The sequence below is a fragment of the Sapajus apella genome, unplaced genomic scaffold (assembly GCF_009761245.1).
Source record: "Sapajus apella isolate SASKATOON/1434 unplaced genomic scaffold, GSC_monkey_1.0 scaffold108, whole genome shotgun sequence".
NCBI classification, from domain to species: Eukaryota; Metazoa; Chordata; class Mammalia; order Primates; family Cebidae; genus Sapajus; species Sapajus apella.
Genome location: NW_022437048.1, coordinates 3,367,520 through 3,394,809, shown reverse-complemented (window position 1 = coordinate 3,394,809; position 27,290 = coordinate 3,367,520). Strand labels below are relative to the sequence as shown.

Genomic DNA, 27,290 nt, shown 5'->3' with positions numbered 1-27,290 from the left:
AAATTAGATAGTGGACCAGGAATTATATGAAAAGGTAGCAAATGGTAAAATACTGCTGACTTTAAAAAAAGAAAATATAATGTTAAATGTCAATCATATTCTTATAGCATTTTAAAAATTTTTCATGGAAAATATATTTAAGTGTTACCAAATACAATATGAGCTAAATATGATTTCCAGAAAAATATTCTACAGAAAGCAGAATATTTAGTCTTAAAATCCTATTCATTTTTAACATATAATTCTTTTTCAAAAGGTCATTGACACTGGGTAGAAGAGTGAGTTCACTGAAACCATGGATGGTTGCCCTTATTGTCATAGCTGTTGGGTTGATTCTGGTGATAATGATTGGTCTCCTTGTTTATTTTTTGGCATATGGTAAGCATCCATTCATTGTTTTATTTTGAATATTTGAAGACCCACTTATTTTAAAACTGTAAAATTTTCTAATATTTTAGAATGCAATTTCCGTTTGAATAAATTTATATATAGTTGAGAAAAGTAATCTGTGTATAAAAATTATGTCCAGACTTTAAATTTTGATGTGGTTTGTATAATATTATTTCTTGAACAGTGCAATAAATATATCCTATGTAATTTTGTGATATAGTTAATATGCTGAGAGTAAAAAATATTTTAGTAGAAATTCTAAATTTGAGGTCAACTTATGGGAATATGTTACCCTCACTTAATTTACAGCTTACATTTATGAATTATCACTAACAGATAATAATTGTGCTACAACATAGCTGACAACCAAGGTGACTATGAAAATGTGTGATCCTAAAAAAGAGTTAGAGGGAAGTATTGACTACAGCTATGGAATTTTTTACTTTCAGGAGTTCACCAATTGTATCACTTTTTGTTTTCAACCCCTCTACTTCTCATAATTATAAAACTCAAATTTACAAATCAGAAACCATCCCTGTCTGTTTTCCCTTCCAGACCAGAAGTTTTACTATTACCAGGCCTCCTTCCAGATCCCCAGTGTTGAATATAATCCTGATTTTTCAGTAAAACACTCAAAACTTAGGACTGACCTGAAACAAAAAGTCAGTAATGAGGTAAGCTAAAGCTTTGCTGACATCATTCCTATCCTGAAAATACTATTGTGAAAATTAAAAGATGAGTTGAGAGCATTCTTTTTTGCATCTACATTAGAATTTCCGGAAAAAAACAGAATGCCCAGTTAAATTTTAATTTCAGATCTTCCTGACTATATCTTAATGCAGTATTTGAAAATGCTTATACTAAAAATCATTCATTGTCTTTCTGAAGTTCAAGTTTAACTGTATTTTTATTTGCTAAGTCTGGAAACTGTAACCAATTATATTAGTATGTTCTCATGTTGCTAATAAAGACATAACTGAGAGTGGGAAATTTATAAAGGAAAGATTATTAAGGATTATTAAAGATTATAAAGGAAAGATAATTGACTCACAGTTTGACGTGGCTGGGGAGGCCTCACAATCATGGTGGAAAGGGTGTCTTAAATTGATTCTTTGGAGAGGATCTCAGAACTCATTATACTTAACAATTTACAGACTAAAACCTTTGAAGAAGAATTTATTATAGCCTACCTTGCCCATACAAAATGAATTATAAGTTATCTAAAAACATAACTTAATCATTCAGACACAAATAACATTACCACATACCATTTATTAAGTACCTACTCTATGGATGACCCTGATGTATGTCACATTAGGCTGCTCTTGAAAATATAGCACAGAAACACACAGACTAACTCTTCCTCTGAAGACTTCAGTGGTATTCACAGACATTACTGAGCCCCGCATTCACTGATTAATCAAAGATGCCAGATCACTCTTACCACATTCAGACATATTTCTTTAGCCATTTCACAAACCAAACCAGAAGCTGATGAAATGGGTTGAAGAATGCTACTGAGTGGAGTGGGTATGCCTTTTCAAAAATACGTCTTAAGGAAATTCTCCTTGAAGGAGAAAAAAAAAACAAAAACAGGCCAACAATCAATACATTAGTTTTGTCATGTAAATGTGCATGTGTATATAAAAATATATTCTTCAAAAACAAATTTCCCTTCATAGTTAATTAGAAGAAAACCACATAGTCATTTTTTTGAGTAACTGTTGATTTATTAATTAACTTGTGCTCACCAGTCTATTCAAAATGATATTACATGGCATTTCACCAAAGAAAATTTCATAAATCAAGTCAGATGAGTGAAAAGCACTTCTTTGATACACCCATTTTTACAACTTAGCAGCTCTTCTCTTCCGGTTTGTGAAACTCTCTATGCAGACTCAGGGTCACTTAAGTTTCAGTATATACTTAGTCTTTTCCCTGACAAGCCAGCTTCATGAGTCTATAAACAGGCTTGTAAGACCACATATTTTGCAACAAGCTGTGGTTTTATTAAGAAATAATTTGACCTAGGTATTTATACCACAGATAAATTATCCCATGTAGGAAGTCTAAAATGACACACAGTGGCATTTACAGTCTTATCTTATTCTAAGTGATTCTTTCCTGCATTTTTGTTGGTAAGTATGATGACTCTAGAGAGGTGTTCAATAAAATATATTCTCCTCCTTTCTCCCATTTGCCACAGCATCAAAACCTGGCCAAAAACTTTCCTTAGAGCCTAAAAAACTAATCTTTGAATCACCTCCATGAGGATGATAATTGAACTGGAATGATATTGAGTGATGAGTCCATATATATCAAACTTTCAAATCTCTGTGCCTCCCATGCCATGTATATTTCATATTAGAGATTGAAATGCCTTGTTAAATGAACCTTTTAGATCAGTCTTTGACTATGTGACAAGCTGTTCAAATATCATCATCCAATTAGAGAGATAATATTCATGATGGTGGGATTATGCCCAATGAGGTTTGGGGGAATAACTGTAAATAAACATTGAAGTTAATGTTATTTGCATCACAGCAAGCTTTATGCAAGCATTTTTGTGACATATTGACGTGTGAAATTCATGTTTAACAAAGCTCTATTTTGTTGTATTTTTTTCTTTTCTCAGATAGATAAGATATTTCAGAGATTCAATTTAAACCATCATTACATCAAGTATCATGTTATCAACTTTAGGTAATCACAGTTAATTAATTTGTATGATTATAAAAGGCAACTTCATATTATTTAGTTATTCTTCAATTATTTGCTTTGTAGACAGGTCTAAAGATCTTAGATATATCAAGAGCAAAAATAGTTTAATATTATTACATTTGTTATTCCTCCTGTATAGAGTTTCTGTGTGAGAGTTTCTTGAGTAGTGGTGAAATATATTCTACGGTTATCCTTTTGAAGTCTTTTGCATTTCATATAGAAGAATCTTACAATTATTAACTACTGCTCTCAATTTTACTGACTTTAAAAAACAATAAACAGCTATTATGAATTCTTGAATCACAGGAATATATATTCACATATATAGTATATGATATATATATACAAAGTTTGTGGACATAACAAGTACTTTTGACTTCTTTTTTCAGAAAAAAAAATTCTAAAACTGTCAAATGCTCTCCCCTCCCTAAATATGATCAAGTTTTACAAGTGGGGAATAATTTAAGTATTAATACTTGTGTGACACAAGGGGAAAAATCTTTGACAATAAGACATACAAAATATTTATGTTGTATTTTCTTGAAGATGTAACTAATACCTAAAGTATGACATAATAATTACTGAGGTTATGGCCTCATTCATTCTGGTGATTTTGTTTTTCAGGCCAAGTAATGACAATTTGAAAGCAGATGTATTGCTTAAATTTCAGTTTATTCCTAACAATGAGAACACAATAAAAACACAAGCTGATAACCTTTTGCATCAGAAGTTGAAATCAAATGAAAGCTTCTTGAAGATAGATACTTCATTACCTTATCTTAGAGGCAAGAAACACTATTTTTCTTTCCTATTACAGTTACTCATTTTAATAATCTTGTCATCTACAAAGATCGCTTATTTATTTTAACATAAAACTATTTTCCATTTTAAGATATTTCAGAGATCCAATTTAAGGGTAACTTTACTTGTGTACTTGATAACGAACAAATCATGCAATCTTTTGATTGTGATAAGGAAGATTATCTTCTTTTGTCTAGTATGGAAATAATTATAAAATAAGAATTATATGATAACCCAAATAAGATAGCATTTCTTCCTTTGAAAAAAGATCTCAATGGAATTGTTTATATTAATTAAACATACATATGATAAAAACCAACATTCTGCTATTGATATACAGTAGTAATCTATAGTGTCTGACTCTTTTGAAATACTCTTTCCAATCTGAATCCAGAATGTGAAAGTGGTATGGACACATGAACCACAATATGTAAGGCACAAACAAAATATGGGGGGAAGGAGGAAAGAGGCCTGGCATTGTAGGATAAACTCTCATACCCTCTCTACAACTCATAGGATAGAACTGGCCCAGGACATGGAGTGGGGCAAGGACAAGAAAGACATCAGACTTTGATAGCCTCTGTCTTGGGCATGAAGACACCATCTTATATGCAACACAGATACAAAGAACTCATTGATAAATGTTCAGGATATGAAATCAAATAAAGTTCATTATAATTCTAAAACTATTAGTTGCCTCTCAGGAATTAGCTTTGAAGTTGCCAAAACTTGTTGAACTTTTGCAATGAGAGCATAAGGCTGATCGAAAATTACAAATTATCAGTTAATCTTCACTCAGTATCTTTTCCCAGAACTATTCCAGGAGGCTAGAATGCATATGTTATGGTATGTTAACAGAAGAGAAAATTATATTATAGATTTGGCCAAAGTCAGAAAGAAGAAAAAATAGCTCAAAGATAAGAATGAGTAGTCTCTGGGAGTAATACCCAATACTCAGTTCTATTAGTTATGTAGTCAGGAAAGAACAGACTCTGAATCCAAAGCACTGGACTATAGATAGCAGAGAGAAGACTTCCTGAAGGAAATGTTTCGTTGAGGAGATGTAGGTATCATTTCTGGATCTATCCCTCACTACCAACCCGACATCTGCTTTATGGTGCTAGACAGAATTAAATCCTTTCAGTGTTGCTGGGTGAGTGGGGGTATTTACCTCTCATTATTGGTTCATATAGGCATCTGCTGATGATGCATCACCCATCACCAGATACTCAGTTGCTTGTCTAAGCAAGTTATTGTTGAGATGATCCTCATTCCCATCCAAAGACTTCCTTACAGTGTTAATTCCTTATACTTTTGTACTTCACAAAGGTGCATGGGAGTTGCTTTGATTTGTATATTTTTTATTTCATGTATCTCTCAAAAAAGATATGACTTTTTGAACTGGAAATATGTCTACTGCAGTCACAAGCACTTCCCCAATGTTAGCATAGTGCTCAACACAGGATAGGAACATGGTATTTGTGAAATGTTTTATCTTTAACTCTATAAAACAACTCAATCTCTTTAAAGTGGTCAGGAAAAAAGAAAGAACTTTTAAAAGTAATAATACTACAGAAAGCTGAAGAAGTTGAAATCATTTATCTTTCCACATAGAGTTTCAGGACTGTATGGGGGAAAAAAGTGAGAGATTGCATATTTCAAAACTTGTAAAACAAGAGTTGAATTTTATAGGTTAAGAAACATCATTTAAATATAAATAATAGAAAGAAAAAAATGCACGGAGAGACACTGCGGATGATGGTAGCCGGAACACTACACTAGGACTCAGATGACCTGTATTCTAGCAATAATGACAGTAGTCCACCCTTGCAAAAGTTGCTGAAACTTTGTGTATCAGTTCCTGTTTTGCAAAATGAAGATAATAAATGTAGACCTTATTCTTTAGGAAGGTGTGAAAATGCTTTCAAAATTACTAAGAAAAAATAAATTTAATGTATTATTTTATGTACTTTCTCAGGTATCTAGACTTTTTTCTATAAGTTTTATAGTTTTGTATTTTAAACTTATACTTTTTCTACATCTTACTTTTTTATGGAAATTTCATTGTGGCATTATGTACAGCAAAATATATGGTATTGAATATTGCTAAGGCATTTACACAAATAAATACTTTAGATTGCATAAAACCTATACAAAGAGCAGTTGGAGAGCAGACCGCCTCACTGGGAACATTTCAAACAGAATCAGAGACAGAAGAGAAAATGGTCATACAATGACCCTTTTAAAGATGATGACTGAGGTGGAGAAATTCACAAGGCCTTAGAAAATCTTTAATGACTGTAGAGAATCTGGACTTATTTTTTCAATCTATTTATATGCTGTTTTTAGACTGAGTAAATTCTATTGACTTATATTCAAGTTTACTAATTTCATTCTCCATCTTTTCTACTCCACTATTAGCACCATCCATCAGATTGATTCATTATTATTATTATTTTGCTTATTGTATTATTTAGTCCTATAATCTTTCATTTGGTCCCTTTTTTATAATTTCTATTTCTTTGTTGAGATTTTCTCATTTTTTTACTTGTTTCAAGATAATTTATACTTTATTTCTAAATTTCTTTTATGGCAGGTCTTTAAATACACATCTGACACATCCAATATCTTATTCATTTCAGGATTGGCATTGGTTGACTGTCTTTTCTCATTCAGATTGTAGTTTTCCCGGTTTGGGGTATGGTGAGCAATTTTTGTTTGTATTCTGAATATTTTAGTTATGTTAGGAGATTTTTGATTCAATTTAATTATTCTACTTTATCTGTTTGGTTTCGAGTACAGATTCTCAACTTAACTTTTGTTGTTTCAATGACAATTCAGTTTTCATATCCTTTCCATACTATTCCCCACTTCCTCTTAATTACTGTTTCCAGTGCCTTTTATGGGAGTAGAACATGCTTTTCTGGGCTGCCTTGAATTAGTGGGCCACTCTGTGTAGGGGTGCACTGGATCTGGGTCTCCTTATATCTCTGAGTAGATGCAGGTCTCTGCTGCCACTGTCTTTGTGGGTGTATTAGTCTGCCAGGTAGTTTCCTGGTTTTGAAGTGGGGGTGGGGATGGTTAAGGGCTTTCTGTTGTCACTGCTGCTGGTAGAATGGACTGCCAGGCCTTGGCTGTGAAGCAGAGGGTTTGAGTTTCCCATTACCTGTCTGCTGTGTTTGCCCTTTCCAGGTACTTTGGATAGAAAGAACAGATTTGTATTGGGATCGCTTTGTCTATTCCTGTTGACGATTGCAGATCTTTCTGGTCACCAGTTCAGTGTATATGTGAGATAAAAAGAAAATCCAGGAAAATGCACCACTTATTCTTCCTCAGATTCTGAAGTCTCAAGCCATTCTGTCTTCTTTCTTCCAGCTTTCAAAGTTCTGTTATTGTTATCTGGTGAATAATTTTTAGATTTGTTAGTTGTATTTACAGGAGAAAAGCAGGAAAAAGTCAGTCTACACACTCTTGTTCTAGAACTGAAGATATTCAACATTTGGTACTGCAGGTGGAACACATATATAACATAATGCTCACATATGGTATATAGCACCGTCATGGAAGTTCATCAATAATTTCTATATAAACTGAGATGAGTTTAGGATTAAGCTAAACTTAGCTGTGAACTAACTATAACTCTACCCCTCTCCCACTGCTCCATAACCTACAGATAATGGCACTAAAGTATAATTGATGTTACAGTGGAATGTATGTAGGACAAGCTTTTGTCTCAAGAATTATTAAGTCATGTCCTGGCTTGTCATGGCAGCTTACTCCTATAATCCCAGAATTTCGTAAGACCAAGGTGGGAGAATTGCTTGAGGCCAAAAGTTTGAGGCTGCAGTGAGCTATGGCTGTACCACTGCACTCCACCCTGGGCAAGAGAGGGAGAATAGTTTAGTATAGTTTCCTGCAAATGAACTCAATGTACTTCTTTAGAGTCTGACCTAAATTAAAGACTTATCAATTTTCAGGCTCGTGAAAACTCCACATTGGCTTTCATCTTAACAAAATGTGGGTCTAGATCACTCATTATACTAACTAGGAAACAGAACAATTCAAATATTTGGGGGGACAGCTACTGATTATGGTTTTCTTTATTTCACATTTTGAAAAAAGTGACTAACAAGATAGTGTATTTTGAGGTTTTGTTTGCATACTGGTGAATTTTGATTCCACAGGGAGCATCCATGGACCAAGCACAGATTGCCAGGCTTCTAAGATGCATTAATCAGGACAGAGGGAAACGCTTTCCTAATATATAGTAGTGCACATGAAAGACAAGTCTGGGACTCCTCTGTTTTAAAAAATTGGTGTGGCATTGATTAACTAGAAGACTGCTTCCTTTACAACAACTGTATCCTTCTCTATGCCAGTGATCTTGTAACCATAAACCAGGATTTTCCTGGAGTCCACATACAGTCAGTAGAGGTCAGTTTACGCCTAGGCTTTTCCTTTATGTAGGATTTTATTCTATTGGCTTTGAATTAAAAATTTCCTGACCAATGCAGTTCCTCTCAACCAGAAAAAGTCATATCATCTAGGCAGAGTATTTTAAATTATAATTATTTCATCACTGAGCATCTCTTGGGTTTTTTTCAGATATGAATGCAGCACAAGCAGAACACATTCTGAACAGCTGTAAGTTCAAGAATATCACTGAGATGTTTATAAATCAAAGAACAAAACTTAACACATTTAGCATTTCTCTTTTCCCATGTTTACTCTTTCTCAAAAGTATATAGTATCTCTAGTTGGATATGTGATCTGACTCTCCTTAAAGGAAAAATTACTAATCATAACTGAGAATGTCTGTATGTACTCCCTGAAAATGTTTGCTCTTCCTCCCAGAAAGTTTCACTAATGTTTTCTTTAACAATTTTCTTTTATTTCATTGTATTTATTTTATTTGGCCTTTTTGTTAAACTAATAAGTTTTGCTTAGGGTTAAATGACACCAAAAACTTTATTATACAAACTTTGACATTTATGCTATAGTAGCATTTTGATTGTAATATTAGACATGTATTTTAAAAGAACACAAATGTTATTTTCTGAAATAAATAGTGTATAGTTAGCACTCAGAAAATATTATTAGGGTAAACTGCTGCACATAAGAACATGACCCAGAAAAATGTGAAAAGCCAAATTTTAAAATAATGTTGTTTTAAATTCACTAGAGAGAGTGTTAAATAGTTTTTTAAAAGTTAATACTTATTTAAAGTGTGAATAATCACATTTTATCAATGTGAATTACCATTACTTTATTTAATATTAATTTCAATGAATTTTCTTAAGGTAAGACACCTCTGTAGATGTTTCTGTCCTTAACTATATGCCAATCATACCTACAGATGTTTATAACTCTAGAATTAGCCATCTTATTCCCTTCTCACAGGTTGTGGTTTAGGGAAGGAGTTAGCATCCGTGGAAAGAATTGCTGATGGCCGGATTGCAAGAAAAGGTGATTGGCCCTGGCAAGCTAGCCTGCAGGTGGAAGGCATCCATTTGTGTGGAGCATCTTTGATCAGTGAAGAGTGGCTCCTGACTGCAGCTCACTGTTTTGACTTGTGAGTTCTCAGTCTATACCCATAGAATCACCAACTTCTCCTCTTCACATCCTATCGTTCTCTCTTTTACATTTCCTTTATAAACATCTTAGACTTCAGCCTGGCCAACATAGTGACACCCCGTCCCTACCAAAAATACAAAAATTAGCTGGACATGGTGGCATGTGCCTGTAGTCCCAGCTATTTGTGAGGCTGAGGCAAGAGAATCGCTTGAACCCGGGAGGCAGAGGTTGCAGTGAGCCGAGATCACACCATTGCACATCAACCTGGGTGACAGAGTGAGACTCCGTCTCAAAAAACAAACAAACAAACAAATGCCCAAAAAACAAAACATCTTAGGCCTCCCAGTGTCACTCATGATTGTCCAGCAGGCTTAGGAATAAATGACAATCAACTGAAGAATAGTAGAAAAATTTAGAGAAAATATCTTCAGTTCCAACTGAGAATATACTCTCCAACAATCTCAATTTTAACTAGGAACAAGCCATCACCATCAAAAATTAAACACGCTCACCGGTTCTTCTGAGATATATTTTCTATTTTTTTAAGCTATTAATAGTGTCTCAAACTACAGGTTATATCTGATGATCCAATGTGGCTATCTTTGGTGCTGTGCTTTTATTCTTTGTGTTGTTTTTACAATTTACATATAGAACACTTGGAAATAATAAAGAAATACAGTAACCCTAGTAAAATTTACATAAAATGGGAGAATATTCTGGATAAAATGCTAAATAAAGAGAAAGCATGAGAAAATTTTACCTTTCTCTCTTCCTGTTTATAACTATACAGACATTTATATGATCATGCCTTGATATGAGTGTTTACATGAATCTATGTGTATATATTTGGATATATACATCTACTTTATAATTACTTGTATTTTCTTAAATTAATGTGTATTATTCTTATAATCAAAAATGGCAATAATATAGAAAAATTAGAATAATAGAAAAATACAAGCTTCCCTCAAGGAGAGTAATTTAAGCTATGTTGGATTAAGGGTTTGTTATCAACTAGATGAAAGCAAAGCAGTCTTAGGAGAGAAGCCTCAGATAGGAAGGTCCCAATCAATTACTACCTTTAAAAAATTGCCCTTCTCCCACACTTATGTCCCTTGCCCATCCAGGGTCCTGGGCAAATTTAAATCAGAAATGAACCAACTGTACTCCTTTTACTCTGTGATCAGTAAGAAAAATCCCAAACTGTGGACGGCTAGTTTTGGAATAACCCTCAGTTCCTCACTAATGAGAAGAAAGGTGGAGTCAATTATTATTCATGAGAACTATGCTGCCCATAAACACGAGGATGATACCGCTGTAGTGAAACTCTCCATCCCCATCATATTTTCCAATGAGGTGCACAGAGTCTGTCTTCCAGAAGCTACTTTTGAAGCCTTGCCTGAGAGTAAAGTGTTTGTCACTGGATGGGGAGCACTTAAATTACACGGTGAGTATCTCAGTAAAACAACAAAGCAAAAAGTATACACCTCTCCTTCATTTGAACAGAGATATGAAATAAAATGCAAAATCAAAACAAATAAGAGAAGAAATCAGATGTCCCATGATAAATATGACAAAAACAAATTAAAAACAGATGTGGTGAATTTTAAAAACTTTAGCACCATTACTATTACACAGTACCTATGTTTATTGTCTTTTTACAGACTATTTTGGGAACTGATTTGAGATTTTTTTTTTCTAAATTTATTAAAGCATATTTTTACATCATTTTTTCTCTTTCAAATGCTGTCTTTTATATGTATAGATTCTGCTATGGCTCCTTGGCTCATAAAGTATATAATTTGCAAGCACTGGTAATGATGTTTTTGCAGTGTATCATGCAACAAACAGAAACAGCCTTAAGTGAACAAACTGAATGACTATTCTTTACCTGGCCCCAAATATTAAATGGGGTCCCTCTGATCCATGTATCTATGGAGCTGTTCTTGAACCTGAAACTTTATAAATTTGATAAGAAACTACAAACATAGACGTTTAGATCCTGATATGACTTTCCCACTTTTATGTCTCTTGGTTGACTTTTCACATATGAAAGTTTAATCTGTCCTCAAATTTCTAATTTTCATTCCAGGCTCTTATTATGAAGTCATATCAGTCTCATCAGTTAATTTTTATAGAAGCACTCTGCTTCCCTTCAATGTACGCTCTACAATTCTGATGTTGAGTATAGGCTGATACACTATCATTATAATCTCAGATTATATAATCTAATTTTCCTCATCTCTGAGGGATCTGCATTGTTCTATAGGAAATGGTGCTGAGTTTGAGGAGGAATTAAATCCTTTAATGTGTAAAGCCACTTCCTTATCAAAGTAGAAAAGGAAAACACCTACTACCTGAGTAACACCATTACGCTTGCTTCTATAATCTAACTAAAAACTTCCCAGTCTCAGAGTTTGGGAGCGACTTGGTACTTCATCATGAATCATTTAAAGCCCAATAGTGTGCGGATTACTGTGCAATGAGCTATCTACTCTCATAAGTTGAATTCATTTCACAATAACATTACGGATTTGTAAGACATCACACTAAATTAATAGGTATTCGATTGTTGTTTTTTTTTTAAATTTTTTATTTTCCTGCACTTTGAAATGGAGACAAGGACTACTCGGGTTTTCTTCTCCTACCTCCCAGGATTTAGCCAATCATATGTAATTAGAAATCTTCTTAAGCACAGAATAACAGTAATTCATTGCTCAAATCAATAACACTTTCCTCCCTCATCCTCTCAAATGTCTTTGATCCTGTTGTAAACAAAATATCCATCTTTAAAGATTAGTACAGTCTTTAAAATAGAATTTGCTTTTATTTTAAAGAAATGAGAAAAATATAATAGTTAAAACAATATTACAAGCAATCAATAAGTGTGTGGCTAATTACTAACACATAAGTGACTTCTTATCTTGGTATGTGTTACTTATTCTGGTATTTGTTTTGTATAGCAAGTTAAGTTACTATCAGAGTAAATATAGTCTTTCCTATGAAGCATTCCATCAGTATTAAAGTTACATCTAGTAGTGTAGTACTGTTCTATGCCGCTTTTCCTCAAGGATTCACAGTTCCCCAAATAGCTGTATCCTTTGTAAAGTAAATTTCTGAGTAAGGTTAAGGTAAGCTGTAACATATTCTCCCAGGTGGTGAAAAATACTGTGGTTTTAAAAATATCACATCAAGTTAAAAAGCTTCTAACATTATTCTTTAACTGTGTGATCATGACAAGACTCCTAACCAGGTAAGCTTTGGTTTCTTCAACTGAAAGAGAATATTTATGTCTTTCTTTGATGGCTGTTGCAAGGATTAAATAAGGTAGCAGGAGTAAACAAGTCAAACATGGTATCTAGCAAATAGAAGCCACCCAATACATGTAACTTCATTCTGAGCACTGTCATTCAGTCCAGAATCTTACAACTTCAAGACTTAGGTTTTATCACTGGTCCATTCCTTGTAAGACACAATTAACTATTATGGCAGCAATGTAGAAGTTCTTCATCTATTTATTTTTCCTGTTTTTAGGTGCCTCTCCCAATACGCTGCGAGAGGTTGAAGTGGAGATCATAAGTAATGATATATGTAATCAAGTTCATGTATATGGTGGTGCTGTATCATCAGGAATGATATGTGCTGGATTCCTGACAGGGAAACAAGATGCCTGTAAGGTAAGAATAGATTCACAAGAATGACGGTTTAGTAGGAACGGCCTTACTGACCATAGAACAATATCATTTCACGTGACTGCATGAAATTAACCTGTGGAGGAGAGTGTAAAATGAGGGAGTGGAAGAATCATAAGTCATAATTCTCATTTAACACCCTATTGAGGAGAACTATCCCTAAAACATGGTCATCAGCTGAAAATTAGGACTTATTAGAGACGCGCACTGGGAGCTGATAGTAGAAACTAAGCCAGGAAGCCATACAATCATTGTTCCAAATCACAATTATAACCAACAGTTAGGTATCTAATCCCTACTAATTGCAAGGCACTGTGAGATGGACTTGCCACTACATGTACGGCCAGTAAAGCAGCATCCCACAGGTGCATAAACCATTGACTTTAAACAACATATGTCCAGGTATAATTCTGTTATTAGAAACAAAACAAAAAAGTACATATTTATCTACATTTGTTCATAGTGAAGTGTTACCTCACGATTACATTTGGAAACTAATTAAATAAACAGTATAAGCATTAAACATTTTAGGAGAGTATCAGTTTTAAATTCCGGCTATGTAGATGACTAAAAAATAAGTAAATAAAATAATAAACGTTTTAACTTCTAGCGTTTGAAACTGAGTTGAACAGTTTAGCAATTCTTTGAAGAATTAAGAATGGCTTTGAGAATTTGAGATATATTATATATATATGCACTTTTCTTATATGCAAAGGTGCCACTGTTGATCTGCTATTGGCTGTCTGTCATGTGGTGGTAATAAATCTATTCGCTTATTCATATTCCACTTTTTGTCAACTGCAAGATACTGTAGCAGTTACTGAAGGAAACATAAGCATTTGTTAAAATCACAATGAATCCACAATGAATTTACAGTCTAATAATATAGCACACAAATAATTAGAACAAATGAAAGACAAGGGTTTTGCTACAAATTCTGGAATACAGGGTCTCCTTCCACTCACTTTCCTTCATAAGGAGAAGGAGAAGCAATGAGGTTGGTCTGAGATAAAACTAGATCACCTGGCTTCGAAGAGAAACACAAATAAATCTATGTAAAAGCAGATCTCTCTTTCCACTGATCCATATACTCTTGCTTCCTTTCACTGCTAGCATAGTAAAATACCAAGGACCTAAATTAGGATGTGGAGCCTCCTAAGGAGGAGTTCTTTGGTAGGCCAAGGTTTTCACACTCTGTTCACTGACACGAAGGAGATCAACAAGTATGGGAAGAAAATGGAAGGGAAAGGAGCTAAAGGCACAAGACTCTAGAAGCCCATGTCTGCTTCAAATAGGATTTTTTTCTCTTGTTCAAAAACTCTATAATGGGCTTCCACGTAGTGCTTCTTTTGAATGAATAGGTACATTGTTAAAAGATAAATTTAAAATCATTTGTCTAAACCAAGGATTAACGTTAAGAGGGAAGTCCTCATGATTCACATGCTTTAGACCAGTCCATTAGGGCTAGGAATTCCACCTTAGTTTAGGAGCAAAATCCTTTCAGCAATAAATAGTGCACATTTGCATGGAGTGCCCTTGGCATACGTTGCTCCTCTCAAACCTACTGCAGCATAGTGATATCATTTTGAGGATACCTTCCTGTCAATTAATGTGAGTGGAACAAGATGAGATTCACATTCATAGCCAGAGATTCCTTCTAACTAACAGAAACAGTGATGGAAGACACACTGGGCACGGAACTAGGAAAGGCTTATGGAGGATGTGACTTGTTCGTGGAGTCTTGAGGTTATCATTTATGTAAGACATAGAACATAGTCCTGTGTCTTAGTTAAGCCTCTCCTAGTTTCACAGGATTTAGTTTTGCTCTGTCTAAAGTAAAACTAAAAATTTAGACAGCAAAACTAAAAGTTTTACAAGGATAAAACTGAAACCTTAGCTTTATTCACATTACCTTCTACCTGAAGGCATTAACATGGAGTAAGTAACAGGCTCCGTTATCATATTAATACTAATGGTAAGTAAAATAGAATATTTTACATATTTCAATCCAAAGTGTTAGTTTATTAGACATTCAGATGCCAATTAACCCATTTCTGACACCCCTTTATTTATCACATTGACCATATTTTTTTCTTCCTTTCCAGGGTGATTCTGGAGGTCCTCTGGTTATTGCACGTGATAGGAACACCTGGTACCTTGTTGGAATCGTAAGCTGGGGAATAGACTGTGGAAAAGAAAACAAGCCGGGAATTTATACCAAAGTGACTCATTATCGGGACTGGATTAAATCTAAAACTAACATCTAATGCAACAATCATCTCAAATCCAAACTATAACTGTCATGAGTGGTCTCTAGAAAATTGTGTTTAGTGTGTGCTGTTATGTGTGTTATCATCAAGTTCAAAATGCAAATAAGTGTGATCTAATGACTTTCCCCTTATACATGAGGAAGGTAGGCTTTCTTTCACATCGTCTGAAGTGTTTTGCTACTATGGGCACGGAAGATATTTCAACTACACAAAGATCTACCACTGCTGCTAAGTGTCTCTGATTTGTTCATTTTTCTCTTCCTAAGACATACAATATTCCTTTCAGAGTGATCCAGCAGTTTAATCAGATCAGTACCAACTGGCTAAGCATTCTCTACTTTTTCGCTGAAACGGCATGCCTCCCTTACCTGGGCTCCACAGCTTCAGTCTTTCTCGTCAAATATTCATCATTAAGAACGTGTACGTTCACTGTACTAGATAAGTCGAGGTTACTAATTTTCACCAATGTTAACACAAATGATGGAAGGGACACTAGGCATGAAACTAGGACTTAACAGATGGCACTACTGTGAGTCCATTCTTCTTTGCCTTCAGGTGTGCATTTAACTTCTCTTAGAAATTGGAAAAAGAATGACATTTATATTTACACTCGATGTAGATTTTTGTCTCTTTAAACAATTACTGATGTTTATTTTGGAGCAATCAATAAATCCCTCAATCAGACAGCAAGAACTTGGCAATATGGCTTTGCACAGGATTTTGCTCTGAACTATGTAAAAAATGCCTTTATGTACTCAGAAATTAAAGGCAGACTTTCTTGGCATTTTTAAGTTGAAAGGAAAAGAGGCAAGGATTCAGTGAGAAGGAGCTACTTTCAGTTCCATCTTTAAAATGAGAGAAGTTTCAATCTTTGTCTAAACTTACTTTTCACTTTTTAAAATTATCTCTTAATGTATTTTATTTAAAAAATTTTCAACAAACTTCAGAACAATTAAGGGATCTCCAGAATGGGAAATCAATATAAATTAGATATTCATAAACAACTTACATGAGAAGCCATTATAAAATTAGACATTCACAATCAATTTGATACAAGATTTTGGTAAAGACCTTACTGTGTAATATTTAAATTTCCTATTAAAAAGTGGCCAGCATTTTTTTGCAGAATAGTACTTATAGAAAATATTCAGATAATCAAGAAAACATCTTTGGAATTGCTTAATTATTATGTTAAAGTCGTCAGTTTTATATGTATTTGATTGCATATTTTATAGTACTGTACATGACTGTGGACTAGTATTATCAAAACTTTCACTTATTGTGTGTGTCTAAACCCTTATTCTCACCTCCCTTTTAAGGTTAGTTAATGAAGTAATTGCTGTGCTAATATTTTTGGGGGGGTTTATACTGAATCTCTCTTGCCCCACATAATGTATGTTGAAATATATGTATAGCAACAAACTCAAATTCATTCTGTTTGAGTCAGCACTACAATGCAGGATTTTTCAACCTCGGTGCTACTGACATTTTGTCACAGTTAGTTCTTTACTGGAGGAGGGGCAGATACTGTCCTGCGCATTGTGATATTATCAGCATTCCTTAACTCTACATATTAGGTTCCGTTAGTACTTCCCTGCCAAGTTGTAACAACCAAAAATTAGTGCAGACATTGTCAAATGTCCCTTGGGGAGCAAAATCACCCGCAGTTAAGAGATACTGCTATGATACCAATAGTAACAGGGAAAAAAATACACTGTTAAAAATCATGCACTCACAATTTCCTTATATGAGTTTGGAAATTTTTTCTTCTCTCTCTTTTATAATGCTGATGCATTGAAAATATTAGGAAACAAAGCCTATTATGACTGCACTTATATGTATATCATCCTAGCCAAATTAGGATCATTTGGAAACTGATCTTCCTGATTGGAGAAAGTTAGAGAAAGAGGACTGTTTGAAGGCTGAGCTCCTACAGGAAAATACAGATGATCATATAGTGAGTTATTTGTTAAATGCCTGAATCTTGAATAATTGCACCAAGTATACTCTATTTAATATCTTCAGAATGTGTAGACAGGCACTATTTGAAAAGGGGTTTATGTATTCAGCTGAGGCAGAAGGCTGAGCCCATCATCACCTATTAACACTTAACAGTGGAGAATAGAAAATTGCATAACATCACTAAGAACTAAAAGCTCACTATCTGTGAGCCACTAGCCAGCTTAAGCTATTTAGATTGAAATAAAATAAAATAACAATTTATTTCCTCAGATGAAACACATTTAGTCATTACTATCATACTAATCACACTTTAAGCACAAAATATTCACATGAGCTTAGTGGTTACCATCTTGAGTAGCACAGATATAGAACACTTCCATCATTTAAAAAACGTTCTGTTTGACATCACTGACCTATAATATTCAAGGCACCAATTTACATAATTACTTATTAATCTAACAAGCATTTCTTAAACCTCTATGTGTCAGGTATTGGGTAGTCTAGCTGTTAAATATGCAATAGTATATAAAACTAAGTCTCCATTCTCAAAATCACATACTGTAAAGTGTTTTTTGATAGCTGCTGTCTAAAGTAACATATTCTTTCGGGGCTGTGATGGTCAGGCATAGCACTACTTTTAGATCCTTCTTTTTCTAGTGGCACCAGTCCACTAGTGGAAAAGGGACCACCAGAGACTCATGATTGAGGCTGAAATGATCAGAAACTGGATTTTCAACTGAACTTAGAAAAATGACAGAACTTCTCTACTTAATAGGATATTAAAGAATCAAAAAGAATTTTTGTTTGTTTTTTTTTTAATCAAGAGAATATTTCTGCTAAGCCAGAAAGATATGCTAATGGAAACCAAGCAAGAGTAAAAATTAATGGAAGAGCATCAGAGTGACTTAGTCACACAGATTAAAAACCACACCTGACTATTTAAGCAAGCAGCCAACCCAAATACAATAAGAATCAGATTGCATAATCTGTCAATGTCATTTTATTGTAATTAAATCCAGGAAATGTGGAAACAGCAGGTCACTAGGACCCACATTGCTCAGGAAAAGCAATAAAGTTTGAGCAAATTCATTACAGTATGCTGCCATCTGCTGGTCCATGTTATTTTAAAAATATAGTTTATTGTATAGTTCGCCCTTGCACAACAGGGATTTGAACTGCACGAGACCTGTATTAGTCTGTTCTCATGCTGCCAATAAAGGCGTACCCAAGACTGGGTAATTTATAAAGGAAAGAGGTTTAATGGAATCACAGTTCCACATGTCTAGGGAGGCCTCACAATCATGGTGGAAGGCAAGGAGGAGCAAAGGCATGTCTCACATGACGGCAGGCAAGAGAGCTTGTGCAAGGGAACTGCCCTTTATAAAACCATCAGGTCTCATGAGACTTATTCACTACCATGAGAACAGCATGGGAAAGACCCGCCCCCATGATTCAATTACCTCCCACTGGGTCCCTCCACGACACGTCCGTGTCGGGATTATGGAAGCAACAATTCAAGATGAGATTTGGGAGGGGGCACTGCCAAACCATATCTATTCTTATATGCGGATTTTTTTTCCACCTCTGGCACCCCTGAGACAGACCAATCCCTTCTCTTCTTCTTCCTCCTCAGCCTGCTCAATGGAAAAATAATGAGGTTGAAGACCTTTATGATGATCCACTTCCACATAATGAATAGTAAATATATTGTTCCTTATGATTTTAATAACATTTTCTTTCTCTTACTGTATTGTAGCCATAATACACATAACATCAAAAAATATATGTCAATCAACTCTTTATCTTACCAGTAAGAATTCCAGTTAACAGTAGGCTATACATAGTTAAGTTTTGGGAGAGTCAAAAGTTATACATGAATTTTTGACCATATGGGATCATCAACTGTAACCCCCATGTTGTTGAAGGGCCAACTGTAATTTCATTTCAAGCTACAAAGTTATATGAGCTGTTTCCCAACATAGAGTCATACAAAAAAAATCTAACAGTCTCTCCCTAATTTTCTCCTAAGCAAATCAAAGTTTAAACTTTTGTATATCCATTTATGTCATTTCTGTTTATACAAACATAACTAAATATATTCACTAAGAGTTTATTAAATAAATAAATATATCTTCACTAATAAAGAGTTTATATACTTTTTGCTTCAAAAATAAGATCATTTGGTAAGTACACATATACATGTGTGTGGATATGTATGTATATGTATACACATACATGCACACTCACACATAGGCTTTCACTTCTACCAAAATAGCGTACTAGGACAAGACACTTGTTCCCTCCTCCACATCAACCCTAGACAAACTATAGAACAAAGAAGTCAACCTGGATTCTAGGCCAGAACTAGGAGACTGGAGCTATCTTGAACTAGACAGAGTGTGTAGGGAGGCAGTTGGCTGAAGCCTGGAGTAGGAGAGGATAGTTAAGAGAAAGGCTTTTCAGTTTTTCTCTTACATCTCCCAACACCATGTGTTGCCCTATATTGCCTTGAGACAGTGTTTACCTTCTTGCTATACCAGAAACTAGTCTCAGACCACCAATTTTGAAAGCACAGGTGAAAAAGCCTGCTGAGGAGAGAAGTTTCTGGAAAAGGTAACACTAATCAGCTGCTTTCAGGTATTGTCTTCTCACCTTCACCCCTCAAGATCTCCAGGGCTGTTGCATTAAAATTAAAAGAACCTGTTTCTTCCTAGTGCTGCTTCACTCTTAAGAATTTATCAGTGAAATTCCCACTGGAAAATCAACTGACAGAAGGTCAAGTGAGAATGATCAATAATAGGTATTGTGGCCGCTGGAATTCTCTACCCTAGGATTCATCCCCAATCTGTTCCTTAAACACACTGTGACCTACACAAGTAAACACGTGCCCTTTGGCTGTTCCACAGCCCATGCTGCCTGATAAAGCAGCTGATGCTCCTGGGAAAATGTGAAATCATAGTCTAAAATAAGCAAACTTCAAACTGTACAACTTCTTCATAAGAAAGACAGCAGACAAGATAACCTATAGCCTCTGAAGCAGAGGCATTAGCATAAACAAAGGATGTAAAATAAATATTGTATCAATATCTAAAGATATAAGGGAAGATATGAGCTATTTGTTATTGTTCACATCAATAATCTGAAAAAAGAAGAAGCATGCATAAAAAGAGAATGAAAATATTAGACATGGAAAATATAGGAGTTGAAATACAAAAGCACAGCTGATTAGCTAAATAATAGGATAGTTATAACTGAAAAATAAATTGATGAATTGCAAGTTCATATTGAAGAACTCTCCCAGAAAGGAAGAAGGAAAGGATAAAAATAGAAAAATAAATTTTAAAAAATTAGAGATATGAAGGATAGAGAAGTAGAAATGACAATATCCCAACTACACGATTCTCAAATGGATCACAAAATTTTAAAAATTGAGATGAGAAAATATTTTAAAAACTAATGAAGGTAAGATTTTAATAATAAAAGAAAATTTAAAACTATATATTAAGCAGCTTATAGAGTTCCAAATAGAAGAAATAAGGAAAAACCCATACCTTGATATGTTTCAGTGGATTTTAAATTAAAAACATTATAAAAGCTATCATAAAGAAAGAGCAGTTCATCTATAAAGAAACAATAATAATATGACATCAGTTTTCTCAGCAGCAATACTGGAAATGAGATGTCAATAAAGTAGTATTTTAAAAGTACTAAGAGAAAGGAACTATATACCTGGAATCTCATATCCAGGACATAATTGGCTCTCATAAATCTCCATACTACCAGGAGCTGTAATGATGCTATGTGTCTCTGGTATCAGTATCAACTCAGATCCTGTTTCTAATAGTTTTTGAAATATCTGGGTATTCCCTTGTCTTATGTATAGTCACCCAGTAAGTAAAAGGCTATATGTCCCTTTTGGGAAGCACTTAGGGAATCATCACTGTATATAATTATCATGGTATAACAAGGTTCTTCCTCCTAGGGACTTAGCCACACCTTCAGCCAATTCTGGATCTAAAAATTGCCTCAATTGCTTTCTGTTAGGGTGATCATATAGAGCCTCCCGATCTTCCATATTTGCCTTTTTATTTCTTCTTTGGTTGTAGATGTTAATTGGCACCCTGGCTAGCTGTCTATTTTCACCTAAAAGTACCATATTTTTTGAACTGTCTCCACAATTCTTTGTGGGAAAAACTTCCATAGTTGTCCCTCCAAACGTGCTGTTTGTTAAAGCTCACTGTGGGTTCCTGGCTTTGGCAGTTAAGCATTGACACTTCAGGACTCCATCATCCCTAGGACAATCTCAGGACTGTAGGTGCTTCCCTTATTGCAGCCTTCATCTGCAACATAGAGCAATCATTGAACTTCTTAGTTATTCTCAAGCTCTTCTCATCAGCCCATTTCTAGTGACTTTCATAAATGATATGTCCTCTGAGCTTCCCCAGGAAACAGATCCCCTAGTGGGTCTTCTGTCCTTACATAATTATCCATTTCAAGAGGCCCACTTTCCTCAGCCACTTTATTTCTTTCTCTACTGTCTTCTAGGGCAACTGGGACATTTCATCTGTATTCAATCCTGGATCTGTGTTCCTCCACGATGCTAAGAGCCACCCTAGCAGACTTGCTCTTTGAGTTTTTGCTAGGTTGTCAAATTCCATGTCTTGAGAAAGTGCTCCTAAGTGAATCAATTCTTACTTATCCAGTCTTTCATTCAGCCCTCCATGATCAACCACTCTCAAAACCTTATGTCAGGAGCCAATACATACTCACCAATTCTCACAATTCTTTTAGTACGTAGTGTCTTTTTTACCTTATCACGCCCTGTATGTTACTAGCTGAGCCACTGACCTGGTTGTCAGTTGAAGAGGTGAGACTATCTTGTGAGGAGGCACCTGTTGCCTTTTGGGAGAAACAGCTCTATAGCTAGCCGGGCACAGTGGCTCACACCTGTAATCCCAGCCCTTTGGGAGGCCAAGGTGGGCGGATCATGAGGTCATGGGTTCGAGACCAGCCTGACCAACATGGTGAAACCCTGTCTCTACTTAAAAATATAAAAATTAGCTGGGTGTGGTGGCATGCACCTGTAATCCCAGCTACTTGGGAGGCTGAGGCAGGAGAATCGCTTGAACCTGGGAGGCGGAGGTTGCAGGGAGCTGAGAGCACGCCATTGTACTCCAGCCTGGGTGACAGAACGAGACTCTGTTTCACAAGAAACAAAACAAAACAAAAAACAGCTCTATAGCATCTTTCAGCAGGGGAGAAGAGCTGGCTCAGGGGGTCTGCGGAACCAACATCCTCAAAGACATCCATCCAGTTGTCCCATTTTATATTTCAAGTTCCTGGGTTTTTCCAATTAGGACCCTGACCAAAGCATAGCAAATCAGCTTTGACTAAGCATTCAAACTCTGGGAATCTAACTATTAGATATTTAGCCTGCTGCTTGGCTATGTCTACTCTTCCTCTGCAGGAAATAAGAGCTTTTTTGTAACTGGTTCTCATACTTAGCCTTTAACATATTTTAAACGGCCTTCAGTTTCTCCTTATCCCTATGCAGGATGATGATGCAATTTAGCAGTAACCAGCCAACTCCACTATCTTTGTAAGAGGTATTCTTCTCTCCTATCTTTCAGCTGCCTGAACTGTCACCTACAATGGTGTTCCCTCTATCAGGAACACCAAAAAGTTTTCCCAGGCTACTGCTGGTGAGATCTTTTACAATGCAGCTGCCACCTTATGCTTGGGATTGTCTCTGCCTTGCAGCCATTCAGCATGGCATCCTCCACCCAACACACAGTGAGGTAAGCTAATCAGTTCCACATTTTCTAAGACCACTCTATCAGACCTCAAGATGAGATTTGAGGTGCAAGATAATTACTAAGGAAAACGTCTGTGAAGAAAATAGTATGCTTGTTGGAAGAGTCACAGAGACACTTAATGCCATGCAGCTCTGACCCTTGTGTAGTATAGAAGGAAGTAAAAAGAGTTGGATAGAAAGAGTTGCACATTGCAGTGCAGTTTTAAGAAGATTTGGCCAAGCCTTTGGGAAGTCCTCAAGTCAAAGTGACTCATCAAAGGAATTCCACATCTTTCAGAAATGGGCTTACCTTAAAAACCCTGCTGTGCTTAGTCACAGGCTGGGAGGAGCTCGTGGGAAATGTGGCCTCAGTATGAGTGCAGCATTGGGCTCACAGCACAGAAGCTGAGCCATTTGTCAATTATATTCCCCAGAGCATGAGATCTTAGAGACACACATTTGCAGGATCACCACAACCATAGAACCTTACCTAAAATGACGCAAAGGTAGGCTTCAAAAATTGATTAGCGATCTGAGTAAAAACTGATCATGTTAATACTAAAAAAGGAAGAATATTTTTGCAACATAGGGTAAGGAATAAATTGTTTCAGAAATGCTTAGAAAGTATTAAATGCAAGGCAAAAATAAGATACATTTGACTATTGACTATTTCTGTTATGCAACTAATAAACTAACACTATAGATAGAATTGAGGAAGATACTTAAATTATCTAAAGTGGACAATGCACTGATATCTACAATATACAGGATAATCCAGCAAATCAACTAGGAAAACAATAATCTCAGTAGAAACATGGGTAAAGCACATGAAAAAAAATTTACAAACACAAAAACCTAGCAAGGATATTTTTAAAAAGGCCCAAATAATGAGTATTCAGAAAACTACAATTAAAACAAAACTAAGGCACAACGTTACATCTAATAAACAAATGGAATAAGTTGAGTGTAGGCAAGGATGTAGAACCTTCACAGAATGCTAGTAGTAGCGGCAAATTTTAGTTGAATTACATATATGTATGCTCTATGACCCAGGAACTCTGTAACAGCCAATATCATGTACAAAGTCACTTTCACGTTGTATTCCAGTACATTTTCTTCAGATTAGACTAGAATCAATAATCTATCTTTGTATTTAATTGTTGAAGGACGAAGAACGGTTTCCTCACACTGAATAAAGATCCCAAGGTGGTTAGCATAAGTAGTAAAGAATTACCCTAGCATTCTTTGCAAAATAATCAACATAAAATTTCATTTCTTAGAGTTGCAGGCAATATAAAGAGAAAGTTTTGGACATTGGACTTCTACTTAACTCTGGTAAATAAATATCATATTTATAACAAATACTTGTAACTAACTGCACTAACTGGCACTCACAGAGACCCAGGAGTTTTGCATACCCCAGACCCAGGAATTATGGCAAGGTAAGAGATCCATCCATGCATGCCCCTCGAAAGGGGTGAATATAGGAACCCAAATGGCATGGTTATGCAGGCCCCACTCCCACGACACCACACAAGTTAAGATCCACTGGCTTGGAATTGGAGCTCGCCAGCAGCAGCAGCCTGGAGACTGAGATGGAGTGAGTTCCCATGCAGATCGTGGCCAGACTGATTCTTTAAGTGGTACCCAGAACCGTCTCAGGAACCAGGACCTCCTTACTGTGTGGGGCCTCCCTGTGGGAATTTCAACTACTCCAGCAAGATTCATATGGACAGAACTCTAATGTCTTCCTGAAATGGAGTCCCCAGGGGAAGGGCAACTGTCATTTCTGTGTTTCAGCTGACTTCGCCTTTCCAGGCTGCTGACTCTGGAGAAGCCAGGAAGTTAGTGCAGCACATCTGCTCTGCCAAGAGGCAGTCAGATTGTTTCTTTAGGCAGGTCTCTGATCCAGTTACTCCTGACTGGGTAAGATCTCCCAACATGAGTCTCCAGACACCTCCAACAGGAGTATTCAGCATCAGGTTGGTGCGCCCTGGAATGGAGCTGCCAAAGGAAGGAGCAGGCTTCCATCTTTGCTGTTCTGGTGAGATCTTCAGGTATGGGAGGGACCAAGGCAACTAGGGTCTGAAGTAGACCCCCAGAAAGAACAGAAGCCCTGAGTTGCCTGACTGTTAAAAAAACAAGCAAACAGAAAGCAGCAACAACAAAATCAACGGAAAAGATCTCGCAAAACCCTATTAAAAGGTCAGCAACCACAGAGATTAGAGGTAGATAAGCCCACAAAGATGAGAAAAATATGGTGCAAAAATGCTGAAAACTAAAAATCCAGAGTGCTTCTACTCCTCCAGATGACCACAATGCTTTTACAGCAAAGGCACAGAACTGGGCTGCGGCTAAGATGGCTAAACTGCCAGAAGTAGTCTTTGGAAGTTGGATAATAACAAACTTCACTTAGCTGAAGAAGCATGTTCTAACCCAACACAAAGTAGCTAAGAATCATGATAAAACAATACAGGAGGTGATAACAAAAATAGCCAGTTTAAAAAGGAACATAACTAACCTGATGGAACTGAAAAACACAACACAAGGACTACACTATACAACCACAACTTTCAGTAGCAAAATAGACCAAGTGGAGGAAAGATAGACTTAAATAGTAGCCAAGGGCTGCTATTTCTCCACCCACAACTTCCACAATCAGCTGGTGATGGGGAAAATAAACTATTATTTTTTAGAGCTAGATTTGTATCAAGCACCATTCATATAGTAATTCTAATTGATAAAGAGGAGAGTCTTTGGTATCAGAAAAACCTGGAGGGAAATGCTGGCTCTATCGTTTACAGAAATATGAGACTAGTCAAATTATTTCACATCTATGAGCCTCAGTTTTTATTTCTGTAAAATGAGGTTAATTCCTCCCTACTGTTGTGAAGTATTAAATAAGATAATCCATGTAAAGTATTGATGGCTGGCCTTTGATGAGTACTATTTATTTGCAATAATTATACTTTCATTTTTAAAAATTTCAACTTTTATTTTAGATATAGTGGATATGGAGATACCTGCTGTTCAACAAGAATTTACGGAGTATTTCTTGAGTCATATTTATATTATGTATTTAGGTTTTAAGAAGATCTGAGTGTTTTTATCGAGAGCTTTTATGTAAAAGTTTCTTTAAGATACTTGTATACTTACCAATAATCTTCTTTAAACTTTTAATTCTAGCATATTCCTAAGATATTTTTCATTCAAATCTTTGTAACCAGTTTCTTCTCCTTTAACAAAATTAGTCCACACCAAAAATATACATATTGCTTTCTGGTTGGGACTATGCTGTCTCTGGCTTTCTTCAAGGTATTCTATGGGTTGAAACTTCTCTGTTCAGACTTGTCCAACTAGTTTCATTTCAACTACTTGTAATTTGTTTCCTTATTTCTTTGAGCCGTAGACTTCCTATGCATCTAGGGATGTCATATAGTTGATTAGAAAGTGGAGTTCAGTGGGTGCAGAGCTGCAAGATCATATTCTTCCTCCTGTCCATGATGTATCGGTAAGTTCAGTTCTGTTTTATAGATGGCTTGCTTGCTGTACTGTCTGCCAGTGACCAGATACCTGATGTGTCAGAGGACTGCTAGTGAGATGTCTTTAGTGGAGTCAATCTGCATTGGATTTTTTAAAATTTCTGGAGTTATGATAGCATCCTGGATTAATTAATCTCTGTGTTTCAAATCAATGTTTTTGTGTAAAAATTGTTAGCATTATTTCACGTTGCCAAGTTCAGTAGTTAAGATTTTAGAAAAGGTTAATTAAACACTATGTTATATTGTATCCTAACTGGTTTAATTTTGTGTGTGTGTGGAAGGAGGGTGTTTATGTGTTTTAAAGCAAGCCTCCTTTCAGCAATCTTGACAAAATTAAGCCTCTATAGCATTTTCTCTTGTGCTGTGTTTACTTGTCCCTTATGGTGAGTACTTGTGGGACTAACGCAGATTGAGAGGTAAATAGCTGCAGAGACACCTGCCTCCATTTAGAAGACCCAGGGCTTCCTTGTGGGAGGATAAGAAAACAAGCTCAATATTGGGAAAACATCCCTATTCTCTACAATTCCTCCCATTACATTTTGAA

At 35.6% G+C, this 27,290-nt stretch overlaps 2 protein-coding genes across 2 annotated transcripts in view; both read left to right on the top strand.

Annotated features, from left to right (window-relative positions):
* The first annotated feature begins 292 nt into the window (after positions 1 to 292).
* LOC116537226 (transmembrane protease serine 11G-like) lies at positions 293 to 15,481 on the top strand. The gene is made up of 9 exons (XM_032259278.1): positions 293 to 378; positions 946 to 1,064; positions 3,026 to 3,093; positions 3,736 to 3,896; positions 8,518 to 8,556; positions 9,313 to 9,484; positions 10,674 to 10,933; positions 13,021 to 13,163; positions 15,284 to 15,481. Exons 1-9 carry the CDS (start codon positions 300 to 302, stop codon positions 15,443 to 15,445), a joined length of 1,203 nt encoding a protein of 400 aa, XP_032115169.1. The 5' UTR covers positions 293 to 299; the 3' UTR covers positions 15,446 to 15,481.
* An 11,102-nt stretch (positions 15,482 to 26,583) lies between these two features.
* The window catches only part of TMPRSS11A (transmembrane serine protease 11A), a 48,568-nt gene continuing 47,861 nt past the window's right edge, over positions 26,584 to 27,290 (top strand). The window contains exon 1 of the mRNA XM_032259277.1: positions 26,584 to 26,715. Coding sequence (XP_032115168.1) covers positions 26,705 to 26,715 — 11 coding nt within the window. The 5' untranslated portion in view covers positions 26,584 to 26,704. The remainder of the gene's footprint in view (positions 26,716 to 27,290) is intronic.